A 20,391-nucleotide genomic window follows, 5' to 3' on the forward strand; every position below is an offset into this window, starting at 1 on the left:
TTAACGGTAAAAACAATGATATAACCAAGATGTACCTAGCTTAGGATATTCATCTTCACCCCTTCGTCGGGAACAAACAGGGTCGTCGGAATTTTGTTATTAGCGTAAGGGTAGCAGTGTTCCCGCACACCTGACTGATTGATAGTACTTCTTTGCACCTCGGGTCGAGCTTGTAATCGAGCCATTAATAAACTTTACTACCCTAACTCTATCTTGCGGACTTTACTTAATGGGCAGGCAAATGGCGCTATATCTGTCGTTTAGTTTTATATTTAAGCGACACTTCATTTTAGTTGTATAAATCTATGCGGTGGTAGCTTTCAGAGTTCATATCATGGTGAATATTAAAGTTATACAATATTTTAGACACTTTATGAAATTATATTTTTAATTGTATATAACACATTTAAATATTAACAATGCCAAAATAAATGAGGATGTATAATATTCGGTATGTATGGAAATTGCTAGTAGCCGTGACATTTTCAACATCCTTGGTTTGGTCTAGATTTGCGTAAAATTTAAATACTTATATTCAAAGTATTGCAAGTGTTGAAATTGATTGAAGATTAATTTATAGGCGCATTACTGACAATAAATGGAGTCGAGAATTATTTTATTTGGTTTCCAAATTATCTGACAGTGGGTCGAGCTAATGTCACTCGACGCTTGACAAAGCGACTGTTGGCACGGAGAGGCTTTGCTCGCAGCTATGTAAACAAACAGGGTAAAAAGGTTGAAAACAAAAAGTAATAAAAGTTTTATTTATTCTCCAGTTTATTCTATGAAAAGAGGAATTACAACTTTTATGAATACGTAATATTTTGAACGTAGCATCACCTTCTGTTGAATCAATTATATAGGTGTTGTCTTATTTCGTGTAAATAACCGCTGTTATAAATAAAGTTGTCTTAATTTTTGAATCATATTCTATGGCATAGTACGTCTACTGCTGAAAAAATGTACGCTATATTGGGTATGTCTTATGGCTTGGAGCTGATCGGGCGATGCCTTCCGCCCTTCGTGATTGAAAATTGACATTGAGCGTAGGGCGGCGCCAGGTACGAGTCTCGCTCTATTTTTGACCCCGCAGACTATCGCGTGGGGCGATCGACCTTGTACAACTTACCATTTTAAAGGTACACGTAATATACTCACTAAAAAATAAACAAAGAAAGCTTTCATTCGCATATCGTGACAAATTAGCGTAGTGTCAACCTTAATTAAAATACAAATTACTTAATTTATTTTGTAAATTAAAAAATTAATAAGTTACTGGGGTGAAGAAGTGTTAATTCTGACTACAAAAGTTTAAACAATCATATGAGCTCGATCTTATCGTGTATAGTTATAACTTCATTATATGTATTATGTAAGTATTACATAGCACGCGTAGTTCAGACAAACCTTTATTTAATTAACACCTACGGTTGTTTTTATCGGAAGGCAAGTTTTCCATAGACGCGGTCGAGTGACACTCGAATTAGGTCAATAGCAACACAAAAGGTGTGGCATCAGATAAGCGACGTATCCCGTTCTAGCCCTGAAATTCGCCTCATTTAGTAACGTGAATTATGTATCTATTTTTTTGTAACAAAGCCAACGTATAGGTAATCATTATAGGCGATGTTTACTCGCCACCCTTTAATGTGTTTGCTTTCTCAACAATTTCATACCACGCCTGTGTGTATTGTTGCCGTTTTGCCCTCACGATTAGGGTCGCTTTCAGCTTCATATTTATTAAAGAGTGAATCTCGAGACCTTTCGTTTGTACGTATAAAATAGTACAATGTATGGCTAAAATGTTTGTTTTCCATTCGAACAGATTGGTGGAAATATGAGATCATCTTTTTATGTATAGTAGTCACAGACGGTGCGTGGATCGAATCGTATTTGAGACAAGTAAGATAATTTCAGAATTTTTGGCAATTATCAGGATCATTTTAAGAAGATTTTTTAAATTATGAGACTTAATGGTATTCTGAGTACCTACAGCGTATACTTAATTTAATAACCATTATTTCCTTTAACATAGGTAGGTACTTTACATTTCTAAATTTCCGAGAAGTTATCTCACAAAATTATTTTTCGCCATAAACAATTTTATTCAGACAATTATCGTGTCATCGAGGCACAAGTACACAATGTACCTTATATATTTTACGTGCAAAACGAAAGGCGATTAGTTTTGAACTAATATATTCGACTTCTGTTATTCTGTTCCATGACGTGTTATAACACCTGTATAGAAAAACTTATTGAGTCAGACGGCGACTGGCGCGGTGGTGTAATGTTTACCAACACGATTATCTAACACGGCGCAATTTACTGTTTCTTATTGTATTTAGACATACATCCGTGTGGATATGCTAATAATACCGAGGCATCGTTAATAGATCTAATTTCCCAACATGTAATACATCCAAACCCTGGAGATTTCATAGATGTTTTGTTTTAATATACTTGTTTAAAGAACTATTTGTATATTATGTAATTCGTATGGCCGGTTATCGTTTTTATTTTCTCAAATATGAAACAATAGCTGTCCTCAACATTTGGGAAAGTTTGCGCGGCATATTCAGTAAATAGTTTTATTCGGAGCCATTTTGACTTTTATTTTATTTTTCGTTTATTTTCCCTTGCGCGGCCGTAAAACGTACCTGGGCTCGCTCGCGGGGATAACGGAGCCGGCTCACGAAAAATTTATTGAGACCTTTTCGCCCGGGCTCCATCGACAGACATTGCGAAGGCGAAAGTTATGAATGACACATGTTTTGAAATATTACCTGCACTGAACTGCTTTCCCAGAAGAAAATTTCATAGGATGAGAAGTTTATTTGTCGTGAAATATGTGGGAGTTTTATGGGAGCGGGTGACTTTTACAATGCTATGGATCAAGCAATTTTCTCTCTCCACGGTCTGTATTGCATGGTAATAAGCCCTTAGATATACCGATGAATAAAAATATGAGGTGCGACAAATTGGATGAAGAAACTTTGTTATTCGATCTTTTAGTATCTACCTAACAACGTTTTATAGATGACACAGAAAAGTTATGATCTCATTGTTAGCTATAAATTTTCTCCCTAATCGCGTTTCGTTCGAGTAAAAGTATTTTATCCGAATTGTATATTATTTGTGTATGAGTTAAAAAAGAAGATCAATTTATTTTTAAGCAAACTTACATATTATTTGGTTCGAGATATATTCCTCCTTCAAATCTTTTCTCGTAAAAAAATATTAAGAAAAATCCCGATTCAGCCATGCAACTTAAAAACGATCAAACAGGTATAAGACAAATTTCAGTACAAGGAGCATTTAACTAGGCGTATTTGACTGTATGATCCTGTAATTGGATTTTACTTCAGCCGAACGGGCAAATACTACGCTTCAGTGATCGTAGTCATCCTGACTCGGACATCTGTCCGACACATGCTTTCACTCCTGACGTCTATTCACTTCGATCGGCCAAAGCAATCTGTAATGCGTCTATAGAAATATATGGGAAAACTGAGGGTATGTGTTGGCTATAATAATTTATCACAAATGTAACCCGCCTAAGGGCTTTCATTCACAATTCGAGCGCCATCCGTCCACAATACCATGTTTTCGCCAGGCTAAATTAGCGCCAACGCACGTCCTTCCGCCTCTGTTTAATTCGCACCCTAAGGGACATACATACAATGAAAAAAATTGTGTGTGAACGCGGCCAGGTTTTTGCCAATTATGGAAATTCGAGGACAACATGCTACCTGCCGTTATGTGGACATATCCAGTTCGCTATTCTCTCGGGGCAGTACTACCGCTTGCGAGCTTGTTCCTGTTTCACTTGTAGAGAAAGTTACTAATTTCACTTTTGCTACAAGTTTTATCGTTAGTTAATGCCGCTTGTCCCTTATGAATTTTCTTTCTATTAGGTACATTTTTCACAGTGACATTGCTTATTATGCAGTTTACAATTACTAGGTACTTGTGTCAAATATGCTACATTAGGTTACTTGTTTTTTATTGCAATTCTGTGCGTGTTTAAGGTTACTTGTACGTACTAATATTGATTCATTTTTTTTCTAGTCATCAATATAAATTGTATTTTCAAGAACTTATTTAAACAAATGAAAATTCAGAATCTTATGTCTGCACATTTTCGCATAATATGAGTCCTTTATTAGCTTAATATACATTCTTACGTTTGTTTTACGTGCGTTGATTAGAATAAGTATTACAAACAATAATGAGTTGTGTATGCAACAAACAAAACATTTAATAAGTAAATAATTATAAAGCTTTTGGTGCACACATAGATGACAATCGCGTTTTTCCCGCCGCCATTGCGTTGTGAGTCACCGACGATCAGCGCGTTCGCGGAACTCAACCCTCCAATGGGGGTGAGTTCGCTAATGACGGTCCGACAACCACGCGCCGCGTCCAATATGCAACCAAAGTATCGCGCGAAACTATACCCTCCAAACTATAACGTTTAAACTCTTAATTCCACGGCCCTCATTCCATTTTGCAATTCTGTGCGTGTTTATATGCAGCCTTTCAATCGGCACTGTTATTTTGATAAATATGCATGAACTAGTGAAACCGGCAGAGTAGGTAACATAAAACGCCATCGTGAAAATTTAATATCATTTCCTGGTAGTCGCGTAATGACTCATATCCGTCGAAGGGTTAATTTTTTTGCGATATCGCAACAACAAATCTTCAGTATTCCATAATGATTTTTATTGTGTTTTAGGAGGGAAAAATTCGCCCTACAGTTCTTTACTATTAGTCTATTAATTATTATGTCATTATAACTTCCGATAACATAATTATTATACCATGTTTGCTTCTAACCGACATCATTAATTTGCAATATAAAAATCGACCCTATATGAAGTAAAAGTTATAAGTATTTGTAAAATGAATGTTAATCCATGTTCATTAATGGCAATAACACTTTATATATGCAGATGTCAAATAATGGGTTAAATATGTAAATTGATGGTAACTAGGCTTTAATTCACTTATTATATTGTTATTATTTAAGTCATTTACCTAGTTGAAGCATGGACGTTTATTACCTTATTTACTAATTATTTTGAAAATAATATAATGCTTTAATTAATTGATAGATGTATTGTTATAATATTCAACGACTGTAGAATGAAGAACGGATTGAATTGAATTTGGTATGCAAATAGAATAGGAAGGTTAGTGCCTTCAGGTCACTCTACAATAACAATACCAGATCGGATATTATAAAATATATGATAAGTCAAACCAAAGTGAAGTAAACCTGTGTCCCAATGTAACTGTCAAGTGTAAATGTAACATATTTGATCGAAAATAACGCATAATTTGATATGTAGAAACTTAATTAGGATATTTAGACCGACATTAATTAATACTACTCAATCTAAATATATTCAAAAACTAACTGATAGTTTTCGAACGATACTCGTGCGAAAACTGATAGCGAACATTTTAGGTAGGTACATTCACTTTTCAAGCTACCTTGGCCCACGCAAGGTAATTCAGTGATATTATAACGCTCTATCCACCAATGACGCCTTCGAAAGTACCTAGTCTTATTCAAGCGGATCCGGTTTGAATGCAACAGTTTAACAATCATGTTTTATTTTTAGTTATGATGTCAAATTATTTCAGCCGAAATACACACTTGTGTAGCAATCAATTTTCTGTGTTATCATTTTCCATGCTATATAATATTGTAGATGTCATCTTAACCAATACACGATTGAACAAAGGTACTCGTATGTGAACGCATCACTGAACGTCTATTGTCTATTCTATTTATCCAGCATTTGCCTCAGCACAGCGCTGACTCTGAACCCTTGAAGCTAACGCTTTAAGTTATAATTACAAAAAGGCACCGAGTTTTAATATAGCAAAGCTTGGTATTACAGTCGGCACCCTGGCAACAATATGAGCTCATTTCCTGCTACGTAAAATATGAGAAACATAACAAATAGAGCAATACGACAGTTGTGCGCCACATCACATGCACAGAACTGGTTTACTGCGAGACAATGCTACGAATTGCTATGAAATCGTTCATTACCACGAACATTGGGATTAGTTACGATTGGTCTGATAGTAATCCTTGTTAAGCTCTTTACGTGTATACACTTTTGTTCCGTGTCTCACAGTTAAAACCCGAACGACGATGTATGTATATAAATTAGAATTATACTTGCTTATGTTATAAATCTTCAGACTCCGAATAATCATTATTCTGTTAAACATAAACGTGTCTCGAAACACATATTGAGATAGAAATGTAAAATGCTGACGCAATAGTTAGGCATAAACTTTGCGTTAAGATGGCAATTATGAGAATACCTTACGAAGCGAGTTTAAATATGAAAATATAATATGCTTTATACGTTAGAACTTAATATTTTTCTTGCGGAATGCTTATTAGCAAATGCAATATTGTTTATAGTTGAAATCTGTGTGTTACTTTTAGTATATGGATTAACTCAATTAACTCAATGAATAGAAAGTTTTTATGTGGTATATTATATAATAGGTATATTATGTACATTTATAGTGCTAATGACTCGTCTAACATAAACACCCACTAAGGCATTCCCGAACCCGATCTGGTGTCACTTCACATTGCTGGGCAATAATGATACCATCTGCATTGAAGCTAAGCATAGGCAGCAATGTAATGTGTATTGAATCAGTCGGTGATAGTGTGCGTCGAAGACATTTAGCACGAAAGAGCTCTTTCTTAAACTGGTTTGCAAGTGCACACTTGCATTGCCCGTCCGCACCGGCCCCGAATGCACCCTCTAAAGTCTAGATGATTACATCATCACAGTATCAATTTTAAACATGCTTTTGCAATACTTGTGATTTACGAAACTAGTTTTTGCCTCATTAAAGATTTTAATTTAAACATTTTATTGCTATAGGTATGATAATTAGGTGTCGCTTAATTTAAGCGCATAGATAAATGTGCAAAACTTTGTATAGTATATTTTTATATAATATTGTTTGATTTCTGCAAGAATTCAAAAAATTAACATTGACCTTTTTTTTTTTTTATTTATTATTTATTTATTACGCCAAACCAACAGTAAATACATATAAATTATTGCAAGCTTAAATCTAGAAGTATATAAATGGTAAGGATGTATCTACCAATTATAGGTAAGGACAATTCATTTAGAATATCATAAACTTACTTAAATTGTACCAACTAAATCGACATAGCGTTTCTTATGTTAATTTATTTTATGACTAACGTAACTATATTTAAAGTAATTAACAATATTTTTAGAAAAAATTGAATACGAATCAAAGCAAATATCCACCAAATTAGGCTGAGATGCACACAAAACATTAAACTCACTGCACATTCTATTTATTGGCGAGTTTTTACCAACATTGTTTCGATACAGCGGGAGATCAAAAACTCTAGATATAGGAAGACGGGGTATTTTACTAGGCACTGTAAACCTAATTTGCTCTAATATTTGTGGACATACAATAATACCTCTAATTATTTTGTATAAAAACAAGATATCCCTTTGTTGCCTACGATTACGAAGAGATATCATATTGAAGAACGCTAATCGGGTGTCGTAAGGATTTCTATGAGATATACCTGGAGAGATAAACGCAATGTGCCGGGTGAACTTACGTTGAATATTTTCAATACGTTGAGAATGCACTGAATAGAGGGGACTCCAAACCACACTGGCGTATTCTAGTTGGGATCGTACTAATGAATTAAAAAGAGACAGTTTCGTTTTTACACTAAATGATTTGGTATTTCTTTTTAAAAAGCCTAACATTTGTGACGATTTTTTTACAACTGTATTAACATGAGAACAAAATTTTAATTCACTATCAATAAGAACCCCTAAGTCACGGATTTCATTACATTCACACACAATATCTTTGTTTATAGTATAAATTGCTGATGTACGTTTCTTTCTCCGGGTTAACATAATTAAGAAACATTTCTCAGCATTCAGAACCATATTATTGTCAATGCACCACTCTACAATTCTATCCAAATCTGATTGCATTAATGAGACGTCATGTTGAGATTTGATCGTTTTAAATATCTTGAGGTCATCGGCGAATATAGAGAAGCTACAGTGGTAGATAACGCGACTAATATCGTTAATGTACAAGCTGAACAATATCGGTCCTAAATGAGAACCCTGTGGAACTCCGGAGGATGAGGTATAAGGATGAGACTCATATCCTTTTACAGTAACGATCTGTATTCTATTTTTTAGGTAAGAACCAAACCAACATAACAGAGAACCATATATTCCATATGATTCGAGTTTAAGCAATAGGAGGTCGTGGTTAACTCTATCGAATGCACTCGAGAAGTCAGTGTAAACACTGTGGACCTCATTACCTTTATCTATCTCTCTAGATATATGTGAGATATATACTCAACCAGATTAGTTTCCACAGATCGTCCCTTAAGGAACCCATGTTGATTTGAGTTAATGAAGCAGGACGTGTGGCTGGTAATTATAGGACATAAGAGAGACTCAAACAACTTGGCTAAGCAAGATAAAATAGAGATAGGTCGATAGTTTCGCACATTGTCGGTGTCACCTTTCTTATAGACAGGCACAATTCTGGCCTTCTTCCACTCAGAAGGGAAAGTACCACTGTCTAAGGAACGATTAATAATCTTACTTATAGGTAAGGCCATCACGACATAACAACGTTTGAAAAATAGAGGTGGAATACCATCCGGTCCGCCGCCTTTGAATGAGTCTAAATGTTTCAATTTTTTCGCGACCTCTGCTTCAGTAAATTGCAACTTACATAACATCGGAATATTACAGCTAGAAACAGGTAATACTGGATTTGTAGGAGAAAAATTAGTAAAAACTGAGGAAAACTTCTCCGCGAATAGATTTGAAATATCAGGCCCACTTTTCGCGATTTGATCATCTAGGTACATACAAGAAGGAATATTAGATACATTTTTGCGCTTAGAGTTAACAAACTTCCAGAAATGTTTAGGGTTAGATTGAATATTTTCCTCAAGATTACGTTTATATTTGCTCAGACAATCATCGAGTAGTTTGTGAGCACGCTCTCTTACAATATCAAATTCTAGTTTGTCTCGGGGATTATTAAATTTTGTGAACTTCAAGCGCAATTTGTGTTTTTCTTTCAATAGCCTTATAAGTGCATGACTGTACCATGGTGGATATTTACTTTTGACAGACCAACGTTTCGGAACAAATTTATTTATAACATTATACAATACATCATAAAATCTCTCAACCATTGCGTCCACATCTATACAATTATTAAAAACATCAGTCCAGTTAATCAACTTTAGATAACTTATTATTCCCGGATAGTCAGCTTTGTAAAAATTTAAATGTGACTGACTACGAGCGTTTTTTTTTTTTTTTTTTTTTTTTTTTTTTTTTTTTTTTTTTTTTTTTTTTTTTTTTTTTTTTTTTTTTTTTTTTTTTTTTTTTTTTTCTGCTTGTGGGTAGTGTAAAGTGCATATGTCTTTTTTCTTACTCTTGATCTGTTTTATTAAAAATTTGTCTCCTACTGTTGTTTGCATAAGTAATATGCTTTAAAAGTTACCTTTGCCATCCAGTAAGTGTCACACAAAATCACTTTCACTTTTCACCAAGATTTATTGTAAATCCAACACAAAAGTTTAAACATAACCTCCAAAATGGAATCCATTGCACAAACTGTAGCGGATATGAGTGAAATGTTTAAATATAGAATGGAGGAGTTTCAACGTGAGCTGCAAAATAGCAACAATGGCTCTGGAAGTCCCACCAGTAAGATTTCCTCAGACTTTGCTGTTTTTCGAACATTTGTGCTGTCATCGTTAAGCTGCCTTACATCTCAAATTCAGCTACTAACCCAAATGCATGATCAACTAGAAATGCGCAGCAGGCGCAAACATCTATTGATTCACGGTATTCCTGAGTCGAAGAATGAAAACTCCAGCATTGTCGTTTCGAAGGTTATATCTGATCACCTTAAAATGCCCGAGGTTGCTCCACAAATATTTAGCCAGTGTCATAGAATGGGGATGATGAAGGAAGACAAACCACGGCCAGTTCTTGTCAAATTTAAGGATATCCAGGTTCGGAGCCAGGTGTGGCAAGCCAAGACTGCATTCAAGGGTACTAATATTACCGTATCTGAATTCCTCACAAAGACTCGCCATGACCTCTTCATTGCTGCAAGGAAACGGTTTGGCATATCCAAGTGCTGGACAAGGAATGGTTTAATTTTTGTTATTGGATCAGACGGGGCTCGCAATCAGATTAATTCCATCGCTGACTTAGACTCAATTAAATCTCAGACTCCTGATACTGAAAAGCAACCTCTTGCGGCTCCTAGTGACAATAACCAGAAGACTTCTTCGCAGCAAACAGCGAGATCCAGAAGAATTCCTAAGCATAAGTAGTTTTATATTTCTACGACTTCTTTTTTTCTCTTTTATTGCTTATTAAATGATGGTGTAGGGTCTTATATTTTCGGTTTTTGCTACGATAACTTTTGCTATATACTATTTACGGGAATATATTTTATTTTATTCCTAATTTCACCATCATGTATTTTTCATCATCTTTCATTTATTATACATAATTCATTATGTAGTCTCGCCATAATATTATCATGTTCTGTTTCTCCACTTATTATTTGTGTGTTTACGCTTTTGTAATGCAGATGTAATGTATGCTATAATGAGTGACAAATTACTGTGGTTTGATTTTGTGCCTTCGCATAGGTTGTTATTACAATACTTTATTATTGTAATATCTCACACAGTACCTGCAATCTGCATACATATAATTATTTACCACCGTCAATTTTATTTTACAACTCTTTGCACACTTGTAAACAAACTACTGTCATTTGTCACTTATTATCATTTGTCAAATGTCATTTCATTTCATGCACTTGTATCTTGGTGTTGCCACTCTATAAAACTACTGGAAGGTGTTTTTGGTAAATTGTATTTTGACTAATAAATTATTTTGAATTCAATAGACTAATACTTATATATTTTATTCGTACGTATTACTGCTTATTACATATATATATTTCTTCTTATATATCTATTAAATACTCTAAATATTTAAATATATTTATTTATTATTATAATTTATATATATATATATTTATTTATTTTTTATTATACTTACATATTTATTTATTGACTATAGGTTCACGTTTAATGCAATATATTATGTCATTGAATAACAGTGTTGTAAGTTATGCTTCATTGAATTCCTCCAATTCTGATCTAAGCAACGATAGCTTCCATAGCACTTCCTCTTCCCCTATACACTCTACTCTATCCTCTCACTTTGCTGTCAATAAAAATTTTAATATCATCCACATTAACGCCCAGAGTATTCCGGCTCACTATCCTGATTTGCTGGCACTCGTTGATTCCCAAAATATCCATGCCATCCTTATATCTGAAAGTTGGTTTAAACCCTGTCTACCATCTTTATCCTACTCCCTTCCTGATTTCCAGCTTATCAGAAATGATCGCACTGGTAGGCCCGGTGGTGGTGTCGCCATTTACCTTCGCAGTAATATCCCGTTCACTATCCTCAGTTCCTCCTCTCAACCACCTCCCACTGATGAAGCAGAACACCTTTTAGTTGAAGTAACTGTCATGCATACTCGTATACTCCTTGGGGTGTTCTACAGTCCAAACCTTTCCATTAACTATTTCCCATCTTTTGATCTCCTCCTTGAAGAATTTTCTCCCTCCTTCAACCATATTATTATAATGGGCGACTTCAACACCTGTCTGCTTAAGAGTGATCATCGTTCTGATAAGTTAAAATCCACTGTCGACTCACACAATCTGCATATCCTACCTCTCAACGCAACACATCATTTTCCCAATTCCTCCCCATCTCTCCTTGACCTGATGATTGTTTCCTCCCCTGAACACGTCTCCAGCTTTGGCCAATGCCCAGCTGAGATGTTTTCATATCATGACCTTATATTCCTATCCTACAAAGTCCGACCTCCCAAAAGGAAACACAAGACTGTTATGCAACGCAATTTTAGTGGAATGGATTTGGATCGTCTTCGTGAGGATGCGGAGAATACTGACTGGTCTAGTGTTTATTCTGCTGGTTGTATAGACCAAATGCTGGACATATTTAATCTACTCATACTGCAGCTTTACGATAAACATGCTCCTTTAAGGCCAGTAAAACTCAAGCACCTTCCTGCCCCCTGGCTTTCCAATGAATTAAAAGCAGCCATAAATCGCAAAAATAATGCTAAAGTCAAGCTTAGGAAAAACTGCTGTGCTGAGAATATTGAAAAATTTAAAAAACTACGTAATCGCTGCAATACTATGTGTAGGGATGCACAACAGCGCTATGTTCATAAATCGATCGAGAACGGCGATCCAGCAAAAATTTGGAAATTTCTTAAATCACTAGGAGTTGGTAAACCTTCAAATAATGTTTCCTCTAGAATCGATACTAACCTTCTGAATCAATACTTCTCAAATACTTCTATCGCTCTTGATGCTAGCACCAAAATTGTTACTTTAAATAATCTTTCATCTGCACCGACTCCTAACATCCCACCGTTCAACTTCTGTCAATTCGCTGTCTGTGATGTTAAGAAGAATATTCTGTCTATTTCATCGAAAGCTCTTGGTCCCGACTGCATTGGTCGTGATATGATCGTCCCCATCCTTGACATCATTGCCCCTGTCCTTACCTTTATCCTTAATTCTTCCATTTCGTTGTCTACTTTTCCCTCAGCTTGGAAGGATGCTTTTATTATTCCTATCCCGAAAAATAACAATCCCTCTTCTTTTTCCGAATACCGACCTATTTCCATATTACCCTTTTTATCCAAGATTCTTGAACGTTTAGTGCAGGGTCAGTTATGCTCGTTCATGAACAAAAATAACCTATTTAACCCTTTTCAATCCGGTTTCCGCTCCGGTCATAGCACGACTTCTGCTCTCGTCAAAATAACCGATGATATTCGTATTGGAATGGACAACAGGCAACTCACTCTGCTTACATTGCTTGATTTTAGCAATGCTTTCAATACCGTGGATCACGACATTCTGTTGAGTTTGCTTGGTTCTCTTAACATATCTCCAGCAGCTGTTGACTGGTTTCGTAGTTTTCTCCAAGGTCGCCGGCAGTGTGTCAAGATTGATGATTCCACTTCTTCTTGGTGCAATGTTTCTGTCGGTGTACCTCAAGGTAGCGTGTTGTCTCCTCTCCTCTTTTCAATTTTTATTAATTCAATTTCCCAAAATATTTCTTCTCCCTACCATATGTATGCAGACGATTTACAACTGTACACGCAATGCTCTCTATTAGATTTACACAACTCCGTGAAAACTATGAATGCTGACCTAAAAAGTATTGCCGACTGGAGTAATAAATATGGCTTATCTATTAACCCGTCCAAAACGCAAGCTATTATCATAGGAAGTCCTCAATTAATTGCCAAAGTTGATTGGACCGCTATTCCTTCCATCCAAATCAACAACACTCCTATTCCCTATTCCGTTACTGCCAAAAACCTCGGCTTGCACTTTGACCAAACCTTCTCCTGGACGGTACAACTCAACGCAGTACGCAAAAAGATGTTTGGTGTTGCAGCTTCCCTTAGGCGACTCCGAAATATTTTACCAATTCCCACTAAAATTGCGCTTGCACAGTCCCTTCTATTCCCTATTTTAGACTATGCAGATGTCTGTTATCCCGACCTCACCGAATGCCAGCTTAACTCCCTTGAGCGACTGCAAAACCTTTGTATCCGATTTATATTTGGACTGCGTAAATACGACCACATTTCTGAATTTAGAGCCAGGCTCAAGTGGTTTCCAATTCGCCTTCGCCGGAATACTCACATACTCCACCTCTTGTATTCCATTTTATTTGATCCTAAAACTCCTCCTTACCTGAAACAAAACTTTTCCTACGTATCTTCCAACCATTCCCTAGCTTTACGATCCTCGAACAAACTGACATTATCTTTCCCTCATCATCATTCAAAATTCTTTCACTCTTCCTTTACTGTCACCGCCATCTCGCTATGGAATGCATTACCCGAGGTTGTGAGGAGAGCTCAAAGCCTGCCTATTTTTAAAAAGGAGCTAAGGAACCATTATGCATCCTTATCACAAGATTGATGATAATGATGTTGAACCTTAACACTGTTTTGTAAGTATATATAAGTATATAGTAAGTATATGTATAGTATTTGTATGTATGGGCGGATGGCCATAATCATCAGAATCACCCATATCTTCAGTAGATTATAATGTTGGTGGAAACAAATGAATCATCAATGTTACAAACAAATGTTATGTAATCGTACAAATCTATGCACTAGTAATTAGGGAATCACTTGATCAATCGCTTTTAATTAGTTTCGTTACAACAATGCACAAGATTACTCGGAACAATAGCGATTCGTCGCAAACGTGGTGCTCTAGCCGTTCTTCGTTTGTAACCAAGCAACGTCTGCAGCCGACCATCGACGCGACGCTCCGCTAGATCGACAGTTGTCAAATCTCGTTCCGATGTAATTCTCATCAGCCTCATACTTCTACCAGCCAGTAATACTCCTACACGGCCATTCTGACTATCGCCCGTCCTCGGGCGCATCAAATTGCAGTCCTGTAACAATAACACAATCCATCGGACGGGTATCTGTCAATATCTACCCGCTCGCCCATCCTGACAAGCTAATACGTCGTCGTCGTCTACGTCTACTACGTAATATTACGGTCATACAACAATAATTGTCTCAGAATGAAAAAGCGTGTGTCCTTTCGACCACTCATGGACCGGACGGCACCTTTTTCTACTCACACAACAAACAATGCACTCTTTATCGTCATGTCCTGTCCTTAGGACCTATTTTTACACAATATCATTTGGACCGGACGGGTGTGTCCTTTCGACCATGTGCATGGACCGGACGACACTGTCCCTTCGACCAAAAAAACACTTAAGATTGGACCGGATGAATGTGTCCCTTCGACCAGCCGCTATCAGCTGCATGGCCCGGACGGCATTATCCTTTCGACCAATGAACACTTAAGGTTGGACCGGATGAATGTGTCCCTTCGACCAGCCGCTATCAGCTGCATGGCCCGGACGGCATTATCCCTTCGACCAATGAACACTTGAGGTTGGACCGGATGAATGTGTCCCTTCGACCAGCCGCTGTAAGCTGCATGGCCCGGACGGCATTATCCCTTCGACCACCTTCCACACACCACATAACTCAATGACTGTTCTCACTCAATGTGCCAAAATAGTTAAGTAAACTTCATGCAAACAATGCTCACAGATTACACATAAGTTACGGATTGTCTTGCTCTGCATGAATTTCGACCAACTTTCGACAATTCATGGTCAATGATTTCACGATCTCAGATGTTATGTCACGCCACGCTTTATTGGGACCGTTTTAGATAATCGTTAGCAAACTTTTCAAAGTGCGCATCACACGCTCTACTTGCCCGTAAGATGCCCAAGATCACTGCGCACAGTATCTGGCAACTTACTAAGATACTCTATTTTATCAAAAAGCAAGACGATCCGCTTTCAAACAAAAAGGGGACTGACTCACCGGATTACGGCCTCAAGATGCCACTCGACAGTCGTTGTTCGCAGACATTAACCTCTTATTTTGTAGTAGCTCTACCTCCTTTTTAACCGACATCATCCTCTTTCGTTACAATTTGTTGCTATGTGTCCAGCTTGACCGCATATGTAGCAGGTTACGGTCGCAATTTTCTCAGGAGCACGTAATGCAGTTGACGGATTTTGCTGTTTAGTTATTCCAGAAAAATCTTCTCGAAGACGCTTTTTACAGTCGGCTTGCCGGTGTCCGGGGATTCCACAAAAATGACATTTATCAGGAACTCTTGCGTGTACAAATCTTTTTGTTATTGTTTTAAAACAGGCTCTTGGATTTCAATAAGCTCCGATCTTCGCTTTAGAGAAATGTCTCTTAAGATTCTAAATAGCTGAGGTTTGGTAGTGACAGTATATGCGTTTAGCTTATGGCGTATCAAACCATCCATCTGACATAAGACTGATATGACAAATCCAGTCATCAATAACATCTTCTGGCATTCGAGTTTTAGGAATAGTTTCGATCATATTTCATAAGCGCAGGCCAGGTTCTGCTGCAGTTTCTTGTGTTCCAACTTGACAATGCAATATTTCATCAAAGTAGTCTTGAAATAATTTTGGTTTACAAAATCTGGCCATAAAATTTGTTTTACAGTCTCCCATGTGAGCTCATTCAAATTTAACTTTGTCAAGCAAGAGGCGGCGCAGCCTTTCAGTGCATAGGTAAGAGCCACAAGTAAATCTACGCTCCTTTAATTTTTAGTCAGTACTATAAGCTGTAATCTTACACCAACCTTCTACATCCATGTCTACATCTTTGGGATAAAAATCTACAAATTTTACTGCACTAGACTGTGCGTTAGGGGTTGCGTCGTCGCTAACATCCGAGTACCTAAGACTCCCATATTGCTTAACAACTTCAAGGCGCTATTTTCATCAGGTGGTTGGTTTTCCTCGGTCTTTAGCGCATGGTATATCCCACTTCTGATATGGGCGGATGGCCATAATCATCAGAATCACCCATATCTTCAGTAGATTATAATGTTGGTGGAAACAAATGAATCATCAATGTTACAAACAAATGTTATGTAATCGTACAAATCTATGCACTAGTAATTAGGGAATCACTTGATCAATCGCTTTTAATTAGTTTCGTTACAACAATGCACAAGATTACTCGGAACAATAGCGATTCGTCGCAAACGTGGTGCTCTAGCCGTTCTTCGTTTGTAACCAAGCAACGTCTGCAGCCGACCATCGACGCGACGCTCCGCTAGATCGACAGTTGTCAAATCTCGTTCCGATGTAATTCTCATCAGCCTCATACTTCTACCAGCCAGTAATACTCCTACATATGTATTATTTATGTATGTATGTATATTTATTGTATATATTATATGTATGTATGTATATTGTATATGTATGTATTGTATGTATATATATTTATATGTATTAAAATTCAACTTTCAGTTGTGCACCACCTACTCCGTTTCTCTGCAGCTTTCCTTTGCTGTGGTTGTCTGGTAGAAATCGCTCGAAGCGATAAGACCGCCCTGTGTACTTGTTCTGTACTTTGCTGTATAATTGTTTTATCCTCTCTTTTTGTGTACAATAAAGAATTTTTATTATTATTATTATTACGAGCGTGAAGGTTTTTATTTTTTGAAAGTGACAGCGTGACGACTAATTGAGGATGGAATGGATCAAGTTTACTGAGAATATCAGTAGGCTGTGATACGTGAGCATTTGACATGTTAGTTATAACAAGATCCAAAATCTTACCATCCTTATTGGGGATTGTATTAAGCTGATTAAAATTATTAACAGACATAAAATCAATCAAACAGTAACCCAAGGAATTTTGAAAGTCAGAGGGAGTTGGAAAATAACTGTCACCCTGTACAGTCCATTTAACAAATCCCATGTTGAAATCACCAATAATAATTATATCATCAAAATTATCAGATACCAAGTTATTTATGTTATCTAAGTAATTACTTAAGGTAAGTAAATTTACAGGTGGTGGCAGATATACCGCACAAATTGCAACTTTTAGACATGATCTGTTGTTATCATTACTAGTAACTTCTACAACCACCCATAAATCTTCAGCAGCACAAGTTTTTGATTCCCATTTAGAAACACGGTAGGAGTTTAGATCATTTGAAACAGCCACCATAACACCGCCACCGTCAGATTTAGATGAACTAACAGAACTGTTACGATCGTTACGATAGACTGTGTATCTATTACTATCAATGAACTCACCATTATGGATTTTAGCGTTTAACCAGGTTTCGGTAAATATGATTACTTCATAATTACAAAGTAGAATGTTACTATAGACAGTGTTCGTTTTTGTTCGAAGCCCTCTTACATTCTGGTAATATATATCAAGCATTATAGTATTTTAAAACTCTACAACATTCACATAGGTTAATAAACTAATAATATTAATAAATGGACTTATTTAAGAGCTTTAAGACTGTCATCATTACGTATTGTTAAGACCTGGCCAAACTCGTGTTTCCGAACAAATATCTTAGCGTTTCTTATCCACACAAATCTGTATCCGAGCTCCTTAGCCTTTTGTCGTGTAGCGGCATGGAGTTGTTTATTTGCCGGAGTTAGGTGCTCTGATACAAAGACGGGAGACTTCCGCCCGACCTTTATAGTAATAATCTCTTTATATGACGACATGTGTATTGTCAAACATACTACCTATTATTATTTATAATTATAATGTAAGGAACAAACACGCAGAGCACTTTACTAATATGTAAAATATTTTGTATATAATTAATTGTTAAAGTAAAATCCACGGATTGCGCACAGCGGCCGATGCTGTGGTAAGAGAAAGTGCATTACAAATGCTCTACTTTCTGCTCACACAAATATACAATTCCAATAGGTACATGACATAGTTTTAGACGGTACAACGCCTTAAAATATCAATTATCGCTCTTTCATTATTCACTGTGTCTTAAGAGATATTAATGATTCAAGCGACGGACGGTTACCTTATTTGCAGCTACTGTTATTTTGTTTTAATTCCTTCATATTAAAACTGACTGTAATTCCAGATACTAATACTAATATGAAGTACTGTAGTGGTGTGCGTGGGGCGCCTGAATTCTGCTGCGTGGGCGACATAAGCGCTGAAGTCACTACTTTTATTGCCCTAGACTATACCTATTTTTGTTAAACTTATATTGGTTCATAAACAGGAGGTTCTCGTATATTACATCTTATTGCAACATAGTTTAATAGCATTCCGCTGTTATTTAGGATTCCAGAAATATTCAATTATATTGTGTTAAACACAAACAATAAAAAAGGCCATTATTGTAATAAATGAAACAATACATCAATAATAAGATATATAATTTATTTGTCTGTACGTAATTTAAAACACTTTGTTTCACTAAAATAACTCCCCGCCTTCACCAATTATCGAAAAAAGATCAAATATCGCAAGGTGTTTCGGTTTTAATCTTCCGCGGCACTTGGTCCAGGACAATCTCATCCAATCGGGCAATTTGCATGCGCAACGTGGGCGCGTACCGCCTACCCACGGTTACATGGATCGTAAATTTTGTCCTTTTACTTCCAAGGAGGGATTTTTCTAAAGGAGCAGATGTCTATTTTTCCGTAAAGGGTAAATTATTGGATGTTGCGACAAAGGCCATAAAAACAACCAGAATTAAAAGACAAAGGGCCCACAGTGGGCGTTGACCTCTAATGTGTAAGCTGATCTGCTAGTTTTTTTACTATATCGCTATTTCTGGGAGAATTTAGAAATGTAAACTGGATATTTTCAATACTAATTAAAAGTAGTACACGTCAAAAAATAATAATGAACAAAGTAACCGGCGCTCACCTGATATGATCAGAAAGTAGATTCGTGATTGTGGCCTGTCTTACTTTCTACTCAAAGAACACGGCTGGTACAAATGTTCTAATATCTATTGTTCCTCTCAGACGTTAATGAAGTAACATATGTATCAAGTTTCTCCTCTTTCTTTCGTTAAATGTATTAATGCTAGTGAAGGTTGGATTAATTTGTTTACAAACATTGCAATAAGCAGTCTGAGTCTGGCATAAACTGAGCTATCCGCGTTAATTATTGACTCAACTGTACCAACAAATAGGTATCATCACAGTGATCACTCCGTACTAATGACATACAATTTTATATAACTGTGAAATATTTATGCAGACAAAACTTTCTGTATTATAATGTCGTGTCTGTTTTTTGCTATTTACTATCGTGTTTTTCGAAATAAATTTCCTTATAATTTTTGTCTCACAAAAACAGCGTATTTTTTAACAAAGTAATAGTTCTAAGAACAATAGTAAATCTGAAGATGTAAAATGTAAATCTTTTATCACTTTTTAAACATAATAAGTAGATCTGAAACCTAAGTTTAGCAAAGTGCAAACTCTATGGAATCTTTAAAAAACTAGTACAAGTTAGCCCGCCCTCATTCCACTGTGAACCGTATTCTATTCAAATACACTTTTAGACCAGAACTTGGTACCAAAGCCAGTTTATTCATTGTCTCAATAAAAAACAAAAGGAATCAAGAGCGAGACGAGTTACTCATCCTATTGCTCACTGTGTAATTTCGTCCTATCCAGCAACTTAGTATTAGCTTGGGGAATAAACCTATCAATAAATATTTACAGGAACGATGTCAGACGATACGCAACAGTGAACACAATATGATGCGAAAATATTACGCAG

At 36.3% G+C, this 20,391-nt stretch overlaps 2 protein-coding genes across 7 annotated transcripts in view; both read left to right on the plus strand.

Annotated features, from left to right (window-relative positions):
- The window catches only part of LOC149490641 (uncharacterized), a 179,363-nt gene that overhangs the window by 71,812 nt on the left and 87,160 nt on the right, over positions 1-20,391 (plus strand). The gene's annotated exons all lie outside the window — the stretch shown is intronic.
- On the plus strand, positions 9,414-10,537 carry LOC149490642 (uncharacterized). The gene has a single exon (XM_089711061.1). It carries the CDS (start codon positions 9,701-9,703, stop codon positions 10,448-10,450), a length of 750 nt encoding a protein of 249 aa, XP_089567187.1. The 5' UTR covers positions 9,414-9,700; the 3' UTR covers positions 10,451-10,537.

The sequence above is a fragment of the Colias philodice genome, chromosome 2 (assembly GCF_061535455.1).
Source record: "Colias philodice isolate Cphi_HAF_F1 chromosome 2, ilColPhil1 Martin Lab GWU primary, whole genome shotgun sequence".
NCBI lineage: Eukaryota > Metazoa > Arthropoda > Insecta > Lepidoptera > Pieridae > Colias > Colias philodice.

Coding starts and splice junctions, on each gene's coding strand:
- LOC149490642 (XM_089711061.1), top strand. CDS start 9,701: ATGGAATCCATTGCACAAACTGTAGCGGATATGAGTGAAATGTTTAAA.